Source organism: Loxodonta africana, chromosome 11 (genome assembly GCF_030014295.1).
Source record: "Loxodonta africana isolate mLoxAfr1 chromosome 11, mLoxAfr1.hap2, whole genome shotgun sequence".
NCBI lineage: Eukaryota > Metazoa > Chordata > Mammalia > Proboscidea > Elephantidae > Loxodonta > Loxodonta africana.
Window position 1 is genome coordinate 20526621 of NC_087352.1, and position 19881 is coordinate 20546501.

The 19881-nt window shown below is 44.0% G+C and overlaps 1 protein-coding gene across 2 annotated transcripts in view; it reads left to right on the top strand.

Moving 5' to 3' along the window:
• Positions 1 to 3089: 3089 nt before the first annotated feature.
• LOC100670026 (zinc finger protein 613-like) overlaps positions 3090 to 19881 on the top strand; it is a 31188-nt gene continuing 14396 nt past the window's right edge. The window contains exons 1-5 of one of the 2 annotated variants that reach the window (XM_023543388.2): positions 3090 to 3243; positions 8702 to 8909; positions 14307 to 14357; positions 15115 to 15241; positions 15500 to 15592. In XM_023543388.2, the coding sequence (XP_023399156.2) occupies positions 8895 to 8909; positions 14307 to 14357; positions 15115 to 15241; positions 15500 to 15592 (286 nt within the window). In that variant the 5' untranslated portion in view covers positions 3090 to 3243; positions 8702 to 8894. The remainder of the gene's footprint in view (positions 3244 to 8701; positions 8910 to 14306; positions 14358 to 15114; positions 15242 to 15499; positions 15593 to 19881) is intronic. The other variant, XM_064294147.1, reaches the window with a different exon arrangement.

The following is a 19881-nucleotide window of genomic DNA, read 5'->3' on the forward strand; positions in this document are numbered from 1 at the left end:
CACCCCACATCATTCCTGCCTCATTAACATTTAGAGGTTAGAATTTCCAACACATAAAATGGAGGACAACCATACAATACTGGAAATCATGTTTGACACACAGCCCCAGCCTTCACAGCTTCCATATACCTTACTTGCATAGTCCCACTCAATCAACATGTGTGTCACAAAGACCATGGCTGTTGATTCTAACTCATAGCTACCATATATGTACAATAGAACGAAACATTACCCTGCCCTGCGCCATCCTCACAATCATTGTTATGCTTGAGCCCACTGTTGCAGCTACTGTGTCAATCCATCTCATTGAGGGTCTTCCTCTTTTTCACTGACCCTCTACCAAACATGATGTCCTTCTCCAGGGACTGATCCCACCTGATAACATATCCAAAGTATGTGAGAGAGTCTCACCATCCTTGCTTCTAAGGAGCATTCTGGCTGTACTTCTTCCAAGGCAGATTTGTTTGTTCTTTTGGCAGTCCATGGTATATTCATAGCAGACCATGGCTAGAAAGGCCATATTAAGTAATTCACTGCAGCACAGTGGAATACCTCTTTTTTTTTTTTTTTTTTACTTTATTATTGACTTTTATTATCAGAATCTTTATAAATCGGATCTTTATTTGTCTGTGGGGGTTGGCATGAGAATGATAACTACAGCAAATTATGCACTCCAACATTGTATGTAGTACCTATTACTAATGATAAGGTGTACAAAAAAAGAAAAACAGACGGTCATAAGTGCAGTTCATCATCTCGAATCTGTCCTAAGTTGGGGAGTTCATGTAACTCAGAAAAATGAAGTAAAGCGATGTGGACAAGGAAGATAGAGTGATATTTTGGAGACAGCATCAACAGGAAGTGGTGCTGAGTGTAAGGATGACACGTGTATGTGTTTCCATCGATCCTTTGACCTTTTCTCACCAACCTCCAATAACCTATGAGAAACCGTTCTAATTCTCCTGGATTCCAGATTCCTGTATCCCTGGAGTTGGGACAACCCACCTAGATCACTTGCCCTAGGGTGTCCTTTTGAACCTAGAAGAAATTGGTTTCCTAAAGTCATCTTTAAGGCAAACAATAGCCTAGTAAGTAGCTTAGGGGAGACTTTTCCCTTAGACATTGGGCTGTTTTTGAAGAATTATCTATGTGCTGCCAGTTCAGGCAAACAGGAAATCAGGATCTGACTGGAAGCTTTGTTTTAGGGTAAATTGTTATTTTCAAAGCACTGTTCTGACCCTATTTCCAAGACAATATGAAGGAAGTGGGGTATAAGAATCTCTGGAGGTTTTCTCATCTGTGGAACTTTCCTCTGACTTTCAAACCAGACATTCCCTGGTGCATGAGCTGAAAAATATAGCTAATGAGTTCATACACAAGTAAAAAAATTATTTGTGACACCTATTTTTCAGATAATTCCCCAAAATAAAAAAAAACAAACCCAGTGCCGTCGAGTCGATTCCGACTCAAAGCGACCCTGTAGGGCAGAGTAGAACTGCCCCCATAGAGTTTCCAAGGAGCGCCTGGCGGATTCGAATTGCCGACCCTTTGGTTAGCAGCCATAGCACTTAACCACTATGCCACCAGGGTTCCCCAAAATAGCTAATCTTAATTGCTTGTGCATTAATGACTGCTAGCTGAGAAATGTAAAGGAGAAAGAAGTTGAGGGCGGTGTTGAGTCAATGGGAGAATTCTCAACACCATATGTGAGGCCCCGCTTTGATTCCTGGCCAAAGCACCTCAAGCTCAGATACCTAGCGTCTTGTGAGTGGAGGCTTGCATGCTTCTGTGATGCTGAAGAGGTTCCGGTGGAGCTTCCTTACTAAGATGGTCTAGGAAGAAAGTCCTGGCAGTCTGCTTGCTTTTACTGACCACCTTTAGTGCTCTTTTCCCTATGCTATGCCCCACTCCAAATATTACCTAGGCTCATCCCACTCCTAATTTTGCCTTGTCTGTGGTGGCCACTCATACGATACCAGGTTCTCCAGATCTTTTTCTGTCCTTAAAACTGCTTCTTGCCCGCGTTTGCAATCAGAAGCGTTCTGTGTTTGTCGGTTTACTGGCTTTTCCCCTTTTCCCTTATATCCTACCAGGAGCTCGTCTTTGCTGTACTGACACTTGAACTCCCACTTGTCCCTTTCCTAAGGTTCTTTGTCAACAGTGTTTAAAGGGTGTGGCCATATTACTTTTTTGCCCAGCCTGCTGAAAGCAATTTGATCCGTGCCTTTTTTCCTTGAGAAGCTTGAGCCACCGAAAAGCTATCCATTTTTTGAAAGGGTCGAGGAGACAGGGAATCGGACAGTTTGGTTGGCTTCCTCTTTTTCCTGGCCGTCCCTGGTGTCAAAGAAAGAAACTGATTCTTGACATCTTGCTTTGATTTGGGAGTTTCTTACCCAAAAAACCAAATATTCTCTTTAAAGACATCTGTGACCAAGATTAAACCGCCAGTGGTTCTTTTTTCACGCAAAGTTGCAAATCCTTTCTTTCTTGTTGGGAACCAACTGTACTAATTTCGAATTTCAGCTGAGTGGAGGGACACAGGCCATGTTGTGAACTGATACCCGTGGATCTCAGTAAAAGGCGGAGGGCAGTGTTCAATCAATTCTGTTCAAATTAGCTGATTAAAACAGCCGAACTCATTGTTGTCCAAGTGATTCCGACTCATAGCGACCCTATAGGACAGAGTACAACTGCCCCATATGGTTTCCAAGAAGCATCTGGTAGATTAGAACTGACGACCTTTTGGTTAGGAGCTATAGCCCTTAACCACTACATCACCAGGGTTTCCAAATTAGCTAATGGTTGATCTATGTTTATCACTCTTCCTCTCTTTATAAGCCTAATTGTACCCAGCTTCTTCTAGTCATTTGCTTTTTTGGGGATCAGAATAGTCTCCCTATATACATATAGAATACCTAGAGTAAACCTTATATTCAAATTTAGTTGCGTTTTTGATTATTTTTGACACTGGCAACTGGCACAAAATTCTGCCCCCAGCTTTCTGTACGGCAGGCATTCAAATATGGCCGCGTTCAAATGGCCGGGACTGGGTGGGCGCAGACATATTACCGCCTTGCCTCGTAAGGCAATGCCGGAAATGCGGTTGTCCGCGCTCTTTGAAAAGTTCCAGATCCTCGCCGGCCGCCGTTGGTACACAAGGATTCTGCGCGAGTGGTCCAGAAGTAGAATCCATTCACGGAAGTGCAACTTTTCTGAACTCCTGGTGATTCGGGAGAAAAACAGGTCAGTGTGTGTTTTTGTTCTTGAAACAGGGCCAGGCAGGTGTGTGGACGTGGTGTTGTGAGGACACATGGAGTTCCTGAGGGGAGCGCCGGGTGGAGATGCTCCAGGGGAAGCAGGTGGGAGGGAGTCCGGTGCCTTTGGTGAGCGCCTTTGTACAAGGATTAAGGCTGCCCCGACTGTCAGGGTACCGGGTCTTCGCGGATCACTCTGCTTGTAAGGGGTGGAGGTGGCATTTACAATGAATGCAGTGTTTGGTTCCTGTTCGGGATTTAAAAATCTCAAGTTAGAGCCTGGGGATGGATATCATACGGGGTGCCTGGTCCAGGTTTCCTGTTAATACGAGCATGAAGGTGGCCTATATCTGTGGTGCAGATTGTGGACTCGAGGAACCTCGGCTCTTGGGACAGAGGGCGGCATATTCCCCGAGCAGTAGTTCGAAAGCCTTGGTTTAGATAATCATATCTTTTCTCCTCTCGTACGGTAGTTGGCTAGCTACTGATGGAGGGACTAATCCACCACTCTCCCCATCGGTCTTGGGCTGCTTTGGTGCTGCAAGAGTAGAGTTGAGTGGTTGTGTGTGAGACCTTATGGCCTCCAAAGCTTCACGTACATGCACACTTCCTGTTATGCTCACAAACTTTGTATTTTGTTAGTTATTCATACCTCTGGCAAAGTGACCCATATTCCAGTTTATTAGTTAAGTCTGTGTGTGTCCTGGTTGGACAGTGGTTAAGCACTCGGCTCCTAACCTTAAGGTCGGTGGTTCGACGCACCTTAGCTCTGTGCTTGATAAAGTAGAGGGTCAGCGAAAAAGAGGAAGACCCTCGATGAGGTGGGTTGACACAGTGGCTGCCACCGTGGACTGAAACATAGCAGTGTTGGTGAGGATGGTGCAGGACCCAGCAGTGTTTTCTTTTGTTATACTTAAGGGCGCCATGAGTCAGAACCAACTGGGGCGCCTAACAACAAACTTTTTCAGTGAATATAAATAGATCGTATATAATCCACTTTTTAAAATCAGGATTGGTTTGCTCAAAATTATAGTTGTGAGTCATTCATGTTATTACACGTGGATGTATTTATTTTGCTCTGCAACAATAGTTAGCAAACTACTCTGTGAATGGCTACTTAGTAAATACTTTAGGATTTGCTGGTGTCATAATGTCTCTCATAGAATTCCTTCCTTTTTTTTTTTAAACAAATCTTTAAATAATGTACAAGGCATTCTTGGTTTGCAGGTTGGCCGGAAGCTTTAGTTGCTTGTCTTAGGCTGAGTTCTCTAGAGAAGCAAAACCAGTTAAGTGTGTAAGTATAGATAGAGAGAGATTTATATGAAGGAAATGGTTTACACAGTTGTAGAGGCTGGAACATCCCAAGTCCGTGGGTTAGGATAGAGGCTTCTCCTGATTCACAAAGCCACAGGGGCTGGCGAAGCCAAAATCAACAGGTCAGAGAACAGGGCTGTTGCTCACAGGCTGTGAAGATCGACAAATCCTGAATTTGACAGGCAAGACCAAAGGTAAGCTGCTAGCTCACGTCCCGAGAATTGGAGGTCAGACGAACAGGAGCCAGCTGCAGAATTCAGAATGAGCAAAAGATCCTGAGCCTTGCCAGAATGTCTGTTTATATATTCGATGTGGGCCACATGCCTGATGAAACTCCCTTTCAATTGATTAGCTACTCACAGCAGATCCCATCATGGAGGTGATCACATTATATCAGCTCTCATCATGGAAGTGATCACAATGTTATACAACTGCCAGAACACAGAGAATCGTGGCCAAGGCAAGTTGACACACAGCCTTAGCCATCATATTGCTCTACAGCAGTCCCTTGTTTTAATATATAGCATTTTTTTCTATTATTAGAGGACATTTGTATTGTTTGAAGTTTGGGTTAGTAAAAATAATTCTCTTTTGATAATATTAGTAGATGCTTTGTGGTTCTGTGGTGTGATGGAGGAAACCCTGGTGGCATAGTGATTAAGTGCTACAGCTGCTAATCAAAAGGTTTGAATCCACCAGGTGCTCCTTGGAAACTCTACTCTGTCCTATAGGATCACTAATAGTCAGAATCGACTCAATGGCAATGGTTTTTTTTGTTTGTTTTTGTTTTGTGGTGTGATGGATTACTTTTGTTTAGGCCTTTTTGCCATAGTCTTGTAACTCTCACTCAAGTGACTGGGCCCACCAAAGGGATTGGTCCGTTTTGCCATGCCGTGAGGCTCAAAATGAGCCATTCCTGAAGTGGGAAGTAGAGGCTCTCACTATCACCAAGGAAGAAAGGCCAAGAGCAGAGTGTGTCCTTTGGATGTGATCCCTGCACTGAGAAGCTCCTGGAACCAGGAGGCTGGAGAGAGGGAGAGAGAGAGAGCTGTAACACTGAAGATAGTGAGAAGCAGTGGCAGAGAAACAGTGGCAGGAGAGACTGGCAGAAGACGGCATGGTGGGCTTCCTGGCCCATGGATCAAGAAAGCTGAGTGCCTTTGGACAGGAGGCTTGCTGATGGAGTAGGATGCCTCTGGGCCCTTGTTAGATCTAGGTTTGTGGACCCATGGAGCTAGAGCAAAGTGCCTTCAGGCCTGGACTTGTTGGCTGAGTGGGGTGCCTTGGGGTTCTTATCAGCAGAGCTAAAAGAACTTTGTGACACTTACCAAGCAAGGCAGAGGCCAAGGGGCCAGAGAGATGTGCGTCTGCAGACACAGCTGAAAAGAGGCTGTCCTGATGGAAGAACCATATCATGAGTGTTCCTGAACCTGGATCGTAACCTGTTACTTCCCTACTGCAACCCATAATCATGAGCGTTGTCTGTGAGTTCTTTGTGGCCATTGCAATGAATTATCGAATCCAGAAGAGAAGTAGAGAGTGCCTTCGGAGCAACAGTTGGTGTCAGAGTTGGTAAAAATGGTGGAGAGAGGAGGTATGTCTGACCTCTGCCACATATGAATCAGCCTTGGGCTGTTGTTCTTGATAATCTTTTCCCCTTGTGAAGTTAGAGGAGGTCAGACGCAGGCTCCACACCATTTTTGCACTGCCACGTTTTTCTGCTGCAGAGCAGCTAGTGGGTTTGAACCACCAACCTTTCAGTTAACCACTGTGCCACTAGGGCTCCTTTCCATCTTACTAAGACTGTGTTACTTTATTAGTCTCATCAAAGAACAAACTTTTCATGTTTTGTGGCTCATCGTTTTGCTTTTGGTATTTGGGGCTCTTCCATTTCTTTTTCTAAATTTATCTTCTTTTTTAAAAAATTTACAACTTATTTAGTATAAAGGCAGTATACACGTAATGAGCCACAGCACCAGGCAAGAAATAGAACATTGTCGGTACCCAAATGGCTATAGCAAGCACTTCCTGGCATTTCATTATAAATCTAACCCTGTGGTTAATTCTTCCTAAAAATTATAATTTATTTAGTTTTGTAAGTATTCAACTGCTTGGTTTATAATCAGGAAAGGTGTCCATCAGGGTTGTATCTTTTCACTATGCTTAGTCAATCTGTATGCTGGGCAGATAATCTGAGAAGCTGGACTATATTGAGAAGAACAACATGAGGATTCGGAGAAGACTCATTAACAACCTGCGAATGCAGATGACACAAACTTGGTTGCCGAAAGCGAAGAGGACTTGAAGCACTTACAAATGAAGATCAAAGACTACAGCTTTCAGTAATAACTGTCCCAATAAGCAGCATCATGAAAAATGGAGAAAAGACTAAAGTTGTCAAGGATTTCATCTTACTTGGATTCACATTCAACGCCCTTGGAAGCAGCAGTCAAGAAATCAAATGACATATTGCATTGGGCAGATCTGCTGCAAAAGACCTCTTTGAAGTGTTGAAAAGCAAAGAAGTCACTCTGAGGACTAAGGTTCACCTGACCCAAGCCATAATATTTTCAGTTGCCTCATATGCATACAAAAGCTGGACAGTGAATAAGGAAGACCAAAGAAGAATTGACGCATTTGAATTATGGTGTTGGTGAAGAATATCGTATATACCATGGACTGCCTGAAGAACGAAGACGTCTGTCTTGGAAGAAGTACAGCCAGTGTTCTCCTTGGAACCGAGGATGGCGAGAGAGGTTCAAATGTGCAGTCGTTGTGGGAGGTGTCTTAGGCTGGGTTCTCTACAGTAGCAAAACCAGTGAGATGTGTGTGTGTGTGTGTGTGTGTGTGTGTGTGTGTGTATAATCAAGGAAATGGCTCACGTGGTTGTAAAGGCTGAAGAGTCCCAAGTTCATGGGTCATGCTGGAGGCTTCTCCTGACTCACACAGCTGCTGGGGCTGGCAAACCCAAGATCAGTAGGTCAGACAACAGCCCCCTGACTCACAGACTGGGAGGCTGACAAATCCCAAGATTGGCAGGTAAGCTGGCAGGCAGCTGGCTCACAGGCTGTGGAGACTGATGAATCCCAAGATCAGCAGGTAAGTTGCTAGCTCAGTTCCTAAGAACTGGAGGTCAGATGAACAAGAGCTAGCTGCAGGGTCCAGAGCAAGCAAAAACCCATCAGCCTTGCCAGAAAGTCCACCTGTATTTTATTTAGGCTACACGCCCAAGGAAACTCCCTTTGAGCTGATTGGCTACTCACAGTAGTTCTCATTATGGAGGTGATCACATTGTATCAGATCTCATCATGGAGGTGATTTCATCATTATATGACTGCCAAAGTGCGTCATAACTGCCAAACCACCAGAATCATGGCCCAGCCAAGTAGACACACAACCTTACCATCACAGGGTGGATATATACCTAGATGTATATCTCAGTCTTAAATTGTTATTTCAAAATGTTTGTATAATTTCAACCTAATAAATGATGCCTACGTGTTTTCTAAAGTGGTTGTATCCTTTATAGTTTCATGAGACTGGCCTTCAGTCTATAGCTAGTATTTTATTGGCATGTTTAAAATATGTTTCCATAGCCTAATGTAAACTTATCTTCTTAAAGTTTTATTGATTGGCCATTCTCGTTGAGAGTCACACTTGACCCTGAACTGATAGTTTTGTATGTGGTGGGGTAGGTATCAAGCTTTTTTTTTTTCCCACAAATGTAGCTGATTGTCCAAGCACCATTTTTTAAAAAGACATGTTTTACCTGTATCTATGCAAATCCTAATCTTAGATTTTATTGCCCATGGGTGTAAAATGTTCTGGGGGGACCAGATAAAGGGACCCAAACCAAAAAACCAAACCCAGTGCCGTCGAGTCGATTCCAACTCATAGCAACCCTATAGGACAGAGTAGAACTGCCCCATAGAGTTTCCAAGGAGTGCCTGGCAGATTTGAACTGTCAACCCTTTGGTTAGCAGCTGTAGCACTTATCCACTATGCCACCACGGTTTCCGAAATAAAGGGACAGTCAACAGTATTGAGGGCTTTGTTTTAAGGTGAGTGCCAGGATCAGTGATAGCATCTGGGTGTAGAGATAATACACCACTCATACTGAATTTTCCCTTCAGCCTACAGGTCCTGACTCCCCGGCAACAAGAGAATCAGTTGAAGGAAGAAGAGGAGTTGCAGGATTTGGGTATTGTTATTTCTGGGGACACCCTTCCCCAGAGAGTGAGATTTCTGAACAGGAATTAGAGCTGGTCCAGAAAACACAAAGACAAAGCATCTCAGGTGCTGGCAGTGTCCCAAGAACAAAAGAAAATGGTCAAGGCGGAGGTGACTTTTGGTTTATTTTATGCTTTCCTTTTTTCCCTAATGGTTTTGTAGAGGCCTGTAAAATATCAGAGCAGTTCATCTGAAAAGTATAAATTTGGAAAAGTAGAAGCTGGGGAGAAGTAGACTCTGACTTCAATGTCAGGCAAAGTAGGATCGCAAATACATTATTCATGGGATTAACACTGAATTATTGATATCGAATACAATATATGGTTGAAGAATCTTTTGGGTTACATTAGTTGTCAACTTGCTTTTAATATTGCTGTGGCCAACAGAAGAGAATCAATGTAAATGCTATGCCCAGTTTTAAGGAGAAAAATATCAGTTCCCCCTGGGATTTCAATATTTCATGGTACTTTCGTCTGAGTAAGTTTCTTTAATGTTTCTTCCTGGAAATGATGTGGTGGACAGCATCCTGAACAGCAGCATTCTCATAGATGCAAAAGTAGGCTTACTATGGCTGTTCCATGGTTCCAAATAGACCAGGCAAACTCATCAGAGGGGCAAATGAGGAAGAATCTGATTTCAGGCTCACTTGTTTGGTTGTGGGCAGGATTCAGTTCCATGAGAGCCTAGGTTATTCAGTTTGTGTTGGCCAGACGGAGCCCTCTGTTTCTTGCCATGTGGACCTCCCCACCATGGCAACTTGCTTTATGAATACCAGTGTAAAATGGTAGTGATAGTGTCGTAACCTGTCTAACTTCAGGGAAGTTAATGCCCAAGGCTGATTTTTGTGAGGTAGAGGTCAGATATACCTCACTCTTTAACCTTTTTTAACAATTCCGACACCAGCTATCCCTCCCAGGGCACTCTCTATTGCTCTTCTGGTTTCGATATAATCCATTGCAGTGGTCACAGAGAACTCACAGATCATAATTACAGTTAAGTGGTTTATTAAGGAAGCAACAAGGTACAACTTGGGATCAGGATTGTAAAAAGTGGTGTGGAGGTGTCTGACCTATCAGTATAACTTCACAAAGGGAAGAGTCAGCTTCAGCCCATGGCTCATTCCTTTGAGGTGGAGGTCAAACATACCTCCTCCCTCCCATCTTTTTCCCAGTTCTGAAACCAGCCGCCCCTCCCGTGGTACTCTCTACTTCCCTGCTTGGTTCGATAATTCCTTGTAATGGCCACACAGAACTCACAGACAATACTCATGATTATGTGGTTTATTAGGGAACTATTGGTTATAATTCAGGATCAGGAGTACTCAGAGTAAAGTTCTTAGATCAGGACAGCTTCTTTTCAGCCTTGACCACAGACAGGCCTCTCTCTGGCTCTTGGCTTCTAGCTCTTTTGACCTGACCTATGCCCTGCTCGGGCAAGTATTACCGGTTGTGATGTGATGAATCACTTTTATATGGCCTTTCTCGCCATGGTCCTTTGGCTCCTACAAAATGATTGAGTGGGACTATGCAAATAAGGTGCTTGTGACCCACCATGGGGATAGGACTGTTTGCTAATAATGCAGATAAGGTGCATGCAACTCCTGTGGGGGTGAGACCATGCAAATAAGGTGTATGGAACCCTACTGAGGGAACTGGTCAATTTTGGCATCCCGAAAGGCTCAAAAGAGAGGCAACCCAGAGCAGACTGGGGTCCTCACTGCCACTAAGAAGAATATATGGGAGCTGTGTGCATCCTTTAGACACAGGGTTCCTGTGCTGAGAACCATCTATACCCAGGAAAAAGAAAGAGCTGTAACACTAGAGATGACACAAGATGGCAAGAAGTAACAGCAGAAAAACAGTGCAAGCAGAATCAGGAAACTGGCACAGTACCACTCAGTGGGCTTCCTGGCCTACTGACCAAGATGGCTACAGTGGGCAAACTGACTCATGGAGCTAGAGAGCAGAACAACCTTGGAAAGGAGGCTTTCTCGTGGGTGGGGTGCCTCCAAGCATATATTGACAGAGCTAAAGAGCTTTCTAACACTTACTAAATCAGGGCAGGGGCCAAAGGCCAGAGAGAGACCTGCGTGCAGTCATGGGTGAGAACAAGCTGTCCTGACCAAAGAATTGTATCCTGAGTCATTCCTGATCCTGAATTGTAACCCACTCCTTCTCTAATAAATCCCATAATCATGAGTATGGTCTGTGAGTTCTGTGTGGCCATTGCAATGAGTTATCAAACCTAGCAGAGAAGTGGAGAGTGCTGTGGGTGTGACAGCTGGTATCAGTATTTGTAAAAAGGTTGGAGAGAGGAGGTATGTTTGACCTCCACCTTACAGGAATCAGTCTTGGTCTGATGCTGATGGTGATTCTCTCTCCTGGCCTTGTGCAGTAAGATAAGAAAGTCAGATGATGCCACCACACAATTTTTATACCAAACCCTTTAGCTCTGTCAATAAGTGCCCCCACATACCCCTAATATGCCAGGAAGCCCTCTGCTCAAAAGTGCTCAGCTCTTGATCCATGGGTTGGTGAGTCTCGCTTAGCAGATAAGTGCTGGGACACATTCCACTCCCCCAGCAAGCCTCCTGCCTGAAGGAGCCCAGCTGTTTCACTCTGTGGGTTGGCATACCCACTGTGGTTGCCTTGCTCTGTAGGCTGGGGAACGTACTATGCCGTCTCCTGCTGGTCTCCGTTTCTTTGCCACGTTTGCCACCACTTTTCACCATCTTGTGCTGTCTTCAGTGTTACAGTTCTCTAGGTCTCCTGGTCTAAGAGGGTCTCAATGCAGGGACCCCAGGTCCAAAGGACACATTCCACTCCTGCCTCTTCTTCCTTGATGGTAGTGAGGTCACCTTTCTGCTCTGGGATTGACTCTCTTTTAAGCTGAGCGCGATGGCAAAACTGACCAATCCCTTCGTTAGAGTTCCATACACCTTATTTGCAAAATTCCACCCCCACAGTGGTGCTACACACCTTATTTACATAATTAGGAAGCTGTCCAATCCCCTTGGTGGGTTACAAGCACCTTATTTGCATAACTTCACCCACTTATTTTGTAGGTGCAAAAACAGTGTGCGGGCAGTGTCTGACCTCCTCTAACTCCAGAAGCAGGAAGGAGAATCAATGTCAACAGCCTAAGGCTGATTTCTATGAGGTGGAGGTCAAACATGCCCCCTCTTTCCGTCACCTTTACTAATTCTGACACCAACCATCCTTCCCATGGCACTCTACTTCTCTGCTGGTTTAGATAATTCATTGCTTGCCCACACAGAACTCACAGACCATGCTCACAATTCTGGGGTTTATTAGGGAAGTGACATGTTACAGTTGAGTCCCAGGAACACTCAAGGATACAGTTCTTTCCTCAGGACAGACTCTTCTCAGCTGTGCTCGCAGGCATGCCTCTCCCTGCCCTAGGCCTCTGCCCAGAGGCACTCAGCTTTCTCTCTCTGTGGGCCAGAAAGCCCACCATGCCATCTCCTGGTGCCAGGTTTCTGCTGCCACCTCTCTGCTGCTGGTTCTCTGCTGTTGATTCTCTCTGCCTTCAGTAATACAATTCTCTCTTTATGTATCCTGGTTCCAGGAGCTTCCCAGCTCAGGGATCCGGGTCCAAAGGATGTGCTGGCTCTTCTTCCTTGGTGGTGGCGGGATTCTTTTTTCCTGCCTCTGGTGTGGCTCACCTAAAGTCCAGCGCCATGGCAAAGTTGACTGATCCCTTTGGTGGGCCACAATTACCCTACCACACAGTCCCATCCAGTAACTTTGGTGGGAGTTACAAGACCATGGCTAGAAAGACCACACAAAAGTAATCAATTGTACCGCAGTAGGAGTCACAAGACCATGCATTGCTAGAAGGGCCATATTAAGTAATTGACTGCACTGCAGGGATTAGCAGAGTAAACTCAGGATCAATATCAGGCAGCATACAGGCAAAGTCTGGAACGCTACCCTGGACTGTAGAGCACATACCTCCCTTCTTCAGTGCAAGACATCTCTCTCAATTCTTCTCAGTCTTGCAAGTAAGCAGGCCCTTCTCTCTGCTGTGCATGCCTCCTCTCAGCTGTGCAGGCCTCTTCTCAGCCCCCTCAGGACAGGCCTCCTTTCGACCCCTCTCAGGCCAGGCTTCTTCTTAACCCCCTGAGGACAGGCCCTTCTTGGCCCCATCGGGACAGGCCTGCTCTCTGTCCCCTCAAGACAGGTCTTCTTTTGACCCCTCTGTGCAGTCCTCTCTCTTAGCTGCATTCCTAGAAGCAGGTTTTTATTGTCACCACCAACACTGCCACAGGGCCCCTTCTGGGCCTGTCACCACCAGCTCTGCTGTTGGGCCCCTTCCAGGCCTCTTGCTGTCTTCAGTGTTATAGCCCTTTTTGGAGGTGCCTTGCTACTCGTCCATCTGCTTCTCTTTCCTCTCTTGCTATTTCTCCTTTGTGCACCTTTCTTCCTTCTGTCTCTGTTTGCCAACCTCTCTAGGGTTGACTGTATATGTAAGCAAACTCTTTGTCAGTTTCAAGGCATGGCCTTCCCACCAGGTCCATGAACTGACCAATCCACTCCTGGTAGGCCACAGATGTTTTATTTGCATAAGTATATTGACCAATTCCTGCAAGGTGCATAAAATACACCAGAGCCAGACAAAAAGTATCAAAGCTCAAGATGTTTACAGCCATCAGTGTGGCAAAATGTCTCAGGGTGAGGTCACCCATGTACCAGCCACTCAGGTCTGCTGCAGGTGTCCATCTGGTCTGGTAAGTTTCTCTGAAAGTTGTCTCAGCTTCTTCCTTTCTGGCCTCTGATAAAATTTAACTGGGAGGTTTTTCCCTTGCCCTGAGCCTCTTGAGATGTTACTGTAGTAAACCCTTTAAGGGACATTAGGTTTGGCCCCTGACTCCAGTCCAGCAGCATCTCCCCCTTAGTGTACTCTTTCAGTTACAACTTCTGCAATTAGAGTTTTTACAATCACAATTAAGCCTGTTAACAATAAATGCAACATCTCTACCCCAGAGACCCATCAGGAAAAGTTGAATCTGTTCATTGGTGGATCCTCCTTTGTCCCCTTCATTTTGAGTATAACCACACTCAGGAAAACACGTAAGCCAGCCACTTCATGCCTTTATCTCCCCCTGTTTTAGACAGCTAGTGTTGAAATTGCCCCTCCCTATCCAACCAGTTCTCTGAGGACCCAAGCATGTTCCAATCAAGTTTCCCTGAAGGGTGGAGTTGCATACTCTCTGTTTTTGTTAAAATATCCAGTATTTATTTCCATGATATATTCAGGTCTATTTGACAACGATTGGTAGGGAAAACATTCCTTTAGTCAGATAAATAGAGTACATTCAGATAAACACATAGCCCTTTTAAACACTTTGGTTTCATCTCCTGTTTTCCACCCTCCGACTGTCTTAGCTGTTTGTAAGCATATGGTTTTCGGTCTCTGTCTGGATCAAACCAGAAGACCCTGGCCGCTTGCAGTCATCTTGTGTAACCTACAGGTCTTTCCCCCTAGGTCACTCCAGATGCAGCTTTCCTATCCACTGCTGTAGCAGAACAACCAGCGGTACGGAACTAATATCTAATATGTAATCTAATCACCAAGTGACGTTGTATTACCTTTGCCACATTCTGTTAGAGAGGAGGAACTAGGCCAGCCCATACTCAAGGAGTGTAAAAAGGTATAAATATGACTATGAGGCTGTGTTGGAATATGCCTGCCACAGGTCTTTCATTTGTAAAAAAATTATTGTTTTTAGGACACAGTAAGATATTTGGCTATTTCTTCTCCCTTACTCTTTTCTCTTTCAGTAGTTATGGATAGGCATGTATTAGACCTTCTCACTCTATCCATGTTTCCTAACCTTGCCTTTATATTGTTTCTCTCTGCTAGATTTTGTGTAATTTCTTCAGTTCTGCCTTACAGCTGACTAATATCTCTTTAGTGTATTTGACATGCTGTTAACTTGTCTGTTAATATATATACGTATGTACGTGTAGTATATATGTATGTCTGTGTATTTGTGACTGTGTGTATATGTATATGTGTGTGTATATATATATAAATATAAATGTGAGATTTTTCTACCTTAGGAAGACACAATGCACTACTTCACATTATAGAAAATTCTAATTTCATGAGTGGATGGATTATTGAATGCACACATTCAGAGTATTTTGTTATAAAATGGAAAAAAAAAAACAAACACCTAGGTATATAGATACAGCAGCTTATGTAGAGGATTGAGCAGACAACTTCCCTCACATTTCATCCTTATCGTCAAATGGAAATCAGTTCATTAAACAGGATGCTCTTAATCCAGGACTCACTGAGATTCAGCGATGTGGCTGTGAAGTTCACCTGGGAGGAGTGGCAGCTCCTGGACCCTGCTCAGAAGGACCTGTACTGGGACGTTATGTTGGAGAACTATAACAGTCTGATGTCCATTGGTGAGGACAACTCTCCTGTCATTGGCCTTTCCTTTCTCAGTCGCTGAAACCTTTGGAGTGTCAGTGGTGCTCGGGAGTGATAGATTCTCAATCCACTCTCTGGCCCTAGATAAGCGGGTATATTCTTTCTACTCCTGACAGAAAAATCTTTACTTTGTATGTTTGCAAATTGTTTTTTCACAAGTACAACATTCTGCAGTCTTCACAAACCCAAGGCCATCTTAATGTGTCTAAGATTCTGTGCTTTCTCACGAACAGGGTATCAAGTTAGCAAACCGGATGCACTCTCCAGGTTGGAACAAGAACAACCATGGACTATATTAGATGAAAGCCATAGTGGAATCTTTTCAGGTGAGCAAGTGAAAAACGGTAAGGGGGGAAGGCTGTGGAAGTCACATTCAAGTGAGAGAAGGTGTCACATCTGTGAGTGATGTCTAAGGGTACATAAAAGGGCCTCCACATATCTCTCTCTCCCTGTGAGACCTCTTTTTCTTTCTAGGAGCTTAGAGAAATATATACTCCTCTATGTCTTCTGAAATCAGATTTCCTGTTTATTTGATCTACACTTTCTGTTTTTGGTTCCATAATTTTCTTCCTTCTAAGATTCTGAAATCTTTTCTTTTTTTGTGTCCTCCCATCTCTCTTTCTATGAAATTCCAGTTTCCAGGCCTCTCTCCAAAGAAAGAACTTTGAATTCATAACTGTTCTCAGAGTATAGCCCCTTCCTCCCCCATTGAGTAAGACAATTCCCATCCTAGCATCCACTCCCACCTTGAATGTTGTGCCCGCACAGTAAAATCGTCTTTTATTTGCTTCCTCGGCTTCTTTTTTCCCCCACTCTGTGGTTCTCTGAAGGTTCTAATTTCCATTTTCTCATTTGTTCTCCTAACCCTTTAAAGTTTCCTTCATTCTAATGAGTTAATCTTCAGTTTTCAAGAGGAGACTATCAAATTGACATTTTCCTTGAAATTGTCTAACAGACTTTTTTGTATATATTTTACTCATTTTGATGAAAGTTCCCTATGAGTTCTCAATACCTGTAAGGAACTAGGATCATCCTCCCAGAAAGAAAACTCCTATCAACTTAGGTTATCTATAGTAATGTACATCTGAAATCCTAGCCATCCCAGCTGTTACCTTTAATTTTTCATATCTGCAGGGCTCTCTTCTTTAAAAAGTCTCTGCTCCTCCTAATGATTTTTTAACTAGAAACAATATTTTTAACATCCTACATTCTCAGTTTTATCATAAACCAGATTATAACTCATGTGTACTGAAGTGATTATCCTGACTTTAAGAATAAGCCCAAAACTGGTTCCTGTGAGGCCAAGGTGATACTTAGCCCAGCATTCCCACTTACATATTATTTCTGACACCAGCCATTCTTTCTCAGCAGTTTCTTTTTCTAATGGGTTTTGTAATCCATTGCAATGGTCACAGAGAATTCCCTCCAAACACCCTATCTGCAATACAACTTTTTATATACCAAAGATATATATAAACAAAGTATGTAAATGGCAAAATCCATAGGACAAAGTGTGCAAGTGTTTCATTCACAAGACCTAAACACTTCAAGGATACCCGCTTACTCTATCTGACAAAGATGTCCACACATCAACCAGGAACTGTCCTGTGGTGTCACTCAGTGGGCTCCACTATCAACTGTCATTTTAAGCTGGCTCCCAGCTTCCTCTGTACAGCTCCAGGACAGCTCTCGGATGTTCCCAGTTCTTGGGTGGTCCTAGCTACTCTGGGCTGGCCACAACTCTAGGCTGGCTTTACGACAGCTATTGGTGCAGAGCTCCTTTGGTAGCATGCCCTGTTCTGCAGGCAGCTCCCTGGTCATGGTGCCCAATCCCTCAGTATTACATGTCCTGGCCAAGTTTCAACCTTTACACTCTGCTGTCACTGTCCAAGTTTGCTTGTTTCCACAGCTTCTCATCTCATCGTAGTCAATTTCTCCATTGCTGTCATAGCTCCATGTGTTACGGCCCTCTTACCTGGGTCTGAGAGGGTCTCAGCATGGGACTCCCATGTCCAAATGATAAGCTCACTTATTCCTCTTGACTCTCATCAATCAGGAGTCCTCCCAGAATCCTCTATGTTTTGCCCTTCATGTAGGCCAGTCCTTAAGTCTGGGTAGGGCTCCACAGGCAATCCAGGAAAGGGCAGACCAGGCAGGTCTTCCCCACCAATCTGGGTAAAGGTCAGTTACTGCACAGGCTCCACAGCCAATCATAGTATAGGTCAGACTGGCCGTTCTCCCCAGGCAATCCCAGTAAAGAATGGACTGGGCAAAACTCCCCAGCCAGTCCAGGTAAGGTTAGTGTAATCCTGTTTGTGAAGCCAAGTGTATTCTGCTAGTGTCAAACCTTGTTGAATTTCAAGAGCAAGGATGGGAATCAAGATCCGCACAAAATTGATTCCTATGAGGTGGAGGTCAAACATAACTCCGTTCTCCATTTCTAAAACCAGCTGCTCTCCCACCCGTGGCACCCTGTACATCTCTGCTTGGTTCGATAATTCATTGCAGTGGTCTAACTTCACAAGAGGGAGGAGAGAGAATGACCATCATCAACATCAGCCCAAGGCTGATTCCTATGAGATGGAGTCAGAAATACCTCCTTTCTCGAATCTTTTGCCAATTCGGACATAAGCTGTCCTTCCCATGGTACTCTCTAATTCTGTTCTGGGTTCGGTTATTTGTTGCAGTGGCCACACACAACTCAGAACATACACTTATGGAGATTATTAGGGAGTTAACAGGTTACAGTTCACAATCAGACAGCATGTAGGTAAAGTCTCCCTTCTTCAGTGCAAGATAGCTTGCTAAGCTCCACTTGGCCGTACAGGACTCCTCGCAGCCTCCTGAGGTCAGGCTCCTCCGGCCCCCTCAGAACAGGCCCGTCTGACCTCCACCTCGTAGGAATCAGCCTTGGGCTGTTGATCTTGATTCTCCTTCTCCCTCGTGAAGTCAGAGGAGGTCAGATGCTTCTGCCATGCCATTTTTGCAGCTTTCCAAGGCTGTAAATCTTTACGGAGGCAGACTGCCAAATCTTTTTCTGGCAGGGCAAATGGTGAGTTCAGACCACTGACCTTTCAGTTACCAGCTGAGGGCTTAACCACTGCATCACCTAGGAATCTTTATACTTAAACAATTATCCATTTATTATAACCAGAGAGGATACAAATGAAGAGACAGCTCAGGCTTGGTCTGGGAGAGGTCCCACCATGACATTCCCATTATCTTCAGGGACACCCACCTTCTCCAATGCATGAGTGTTCCCAGCAGTCCAGGAAGCTTCAAACTTCCTTTTATGTGGCCTTTTGCTGCCTTCATTTTATGCTGATCATTGGAGCCTCATTGCACAGGCATCATCAATTGAAAACGTGAATATGTGTGGCTGATTGGATCAAGCCCACTTCACCTCTTCACGTTATTGGAGAGGTATACTTTTGTAGCCCCCAATCATTTCCACACAGTCTAAAGTGTTGCCTTGTAAAAAGGCTGTTATATGACTATCAAAAAAAACAAGGGCAGCTTGATGGCTGAAAAAATACCAAGGCCTACCTTTCAAGGGAGTAGCCATGGTGGCACAATGATTAACATTAGCTGCTAACTAGAAGGCTGCTGGTGTGAACCTACAAGCTGCTTCAGAGAGAAAGACGTGCCAGTCTCCTTCTATGAGGATTACAGTCTTGGAAACCCTATGGGGTAGTTCTCCCCGTGCTATAGGGTTGTTTTGAGTTGGAATCGACTCAAAGGCAATGGGTTTGGGTTTTTTTTTTTTTTTTAAGGGATAAAGACAAAAACCAAATTGAGTTCTTAGTCCCATGCTAATTCTAATCTTTCTCTTAGTTCATCATCAATAGTACCACTGTATTCATTTTAGTCCCTCAGTGGATTTTCTATTTCCAAAGCTGTAAATGTTAGAATGATTAAAATCTTGGTGTTCATCTTCTTTTAATGTACATGGTCTCTGAACTTGATCTTATTCTGGTCTCTGTCTCTAAATCATAGTTAAATACTAAATTTTTCTAAATTGTTACCTCCAGTCAAGATTTATTCACCTTTCATATTTCTTCATATCTGTACTTGGGTATGTAATAACTATCTTGAAGTTGATATGCTTCATAATGTTCTCTTAAACAGTCTATACATCAGTGATATTCCTCATCTTATTAGAAGACACTAGTACCCTGTGGCTCAAAGCGAAATACTTAGCAGAAACTCTTTACTTCTTGCTTTCTTTTTCCTACCCTGGCAACAATGAATTCATCAGTGAGGCTTCTCTTCATTCAAAATGTATCCTCATTTCCTCCATCCCTGGCTGGCCCTCTCATAAAAACCACTTTTCACAATTTGCAGCTACTTTCTTTATGGCTTTCCTTGCTTTTTTTTCCAGAGGTTTACCAAAGTGGAATGTAGTCTCCATAAACATCAAGAATACGTTTGTATATCCCCAGTATGTATACTATGTACATGTGAAATTGTTTTATCCCAAAGGTAACGTTCTGAATTCTTCATATACGCAACTATTCCTGGTGTATAGTTGTCTTTCAGTAAGGATTTGCAGAAAGAATGAATTTGTCCTTCACCAAGTGGGATCAGGAGGCCTTACAACCTCTTTGGTCTGTGT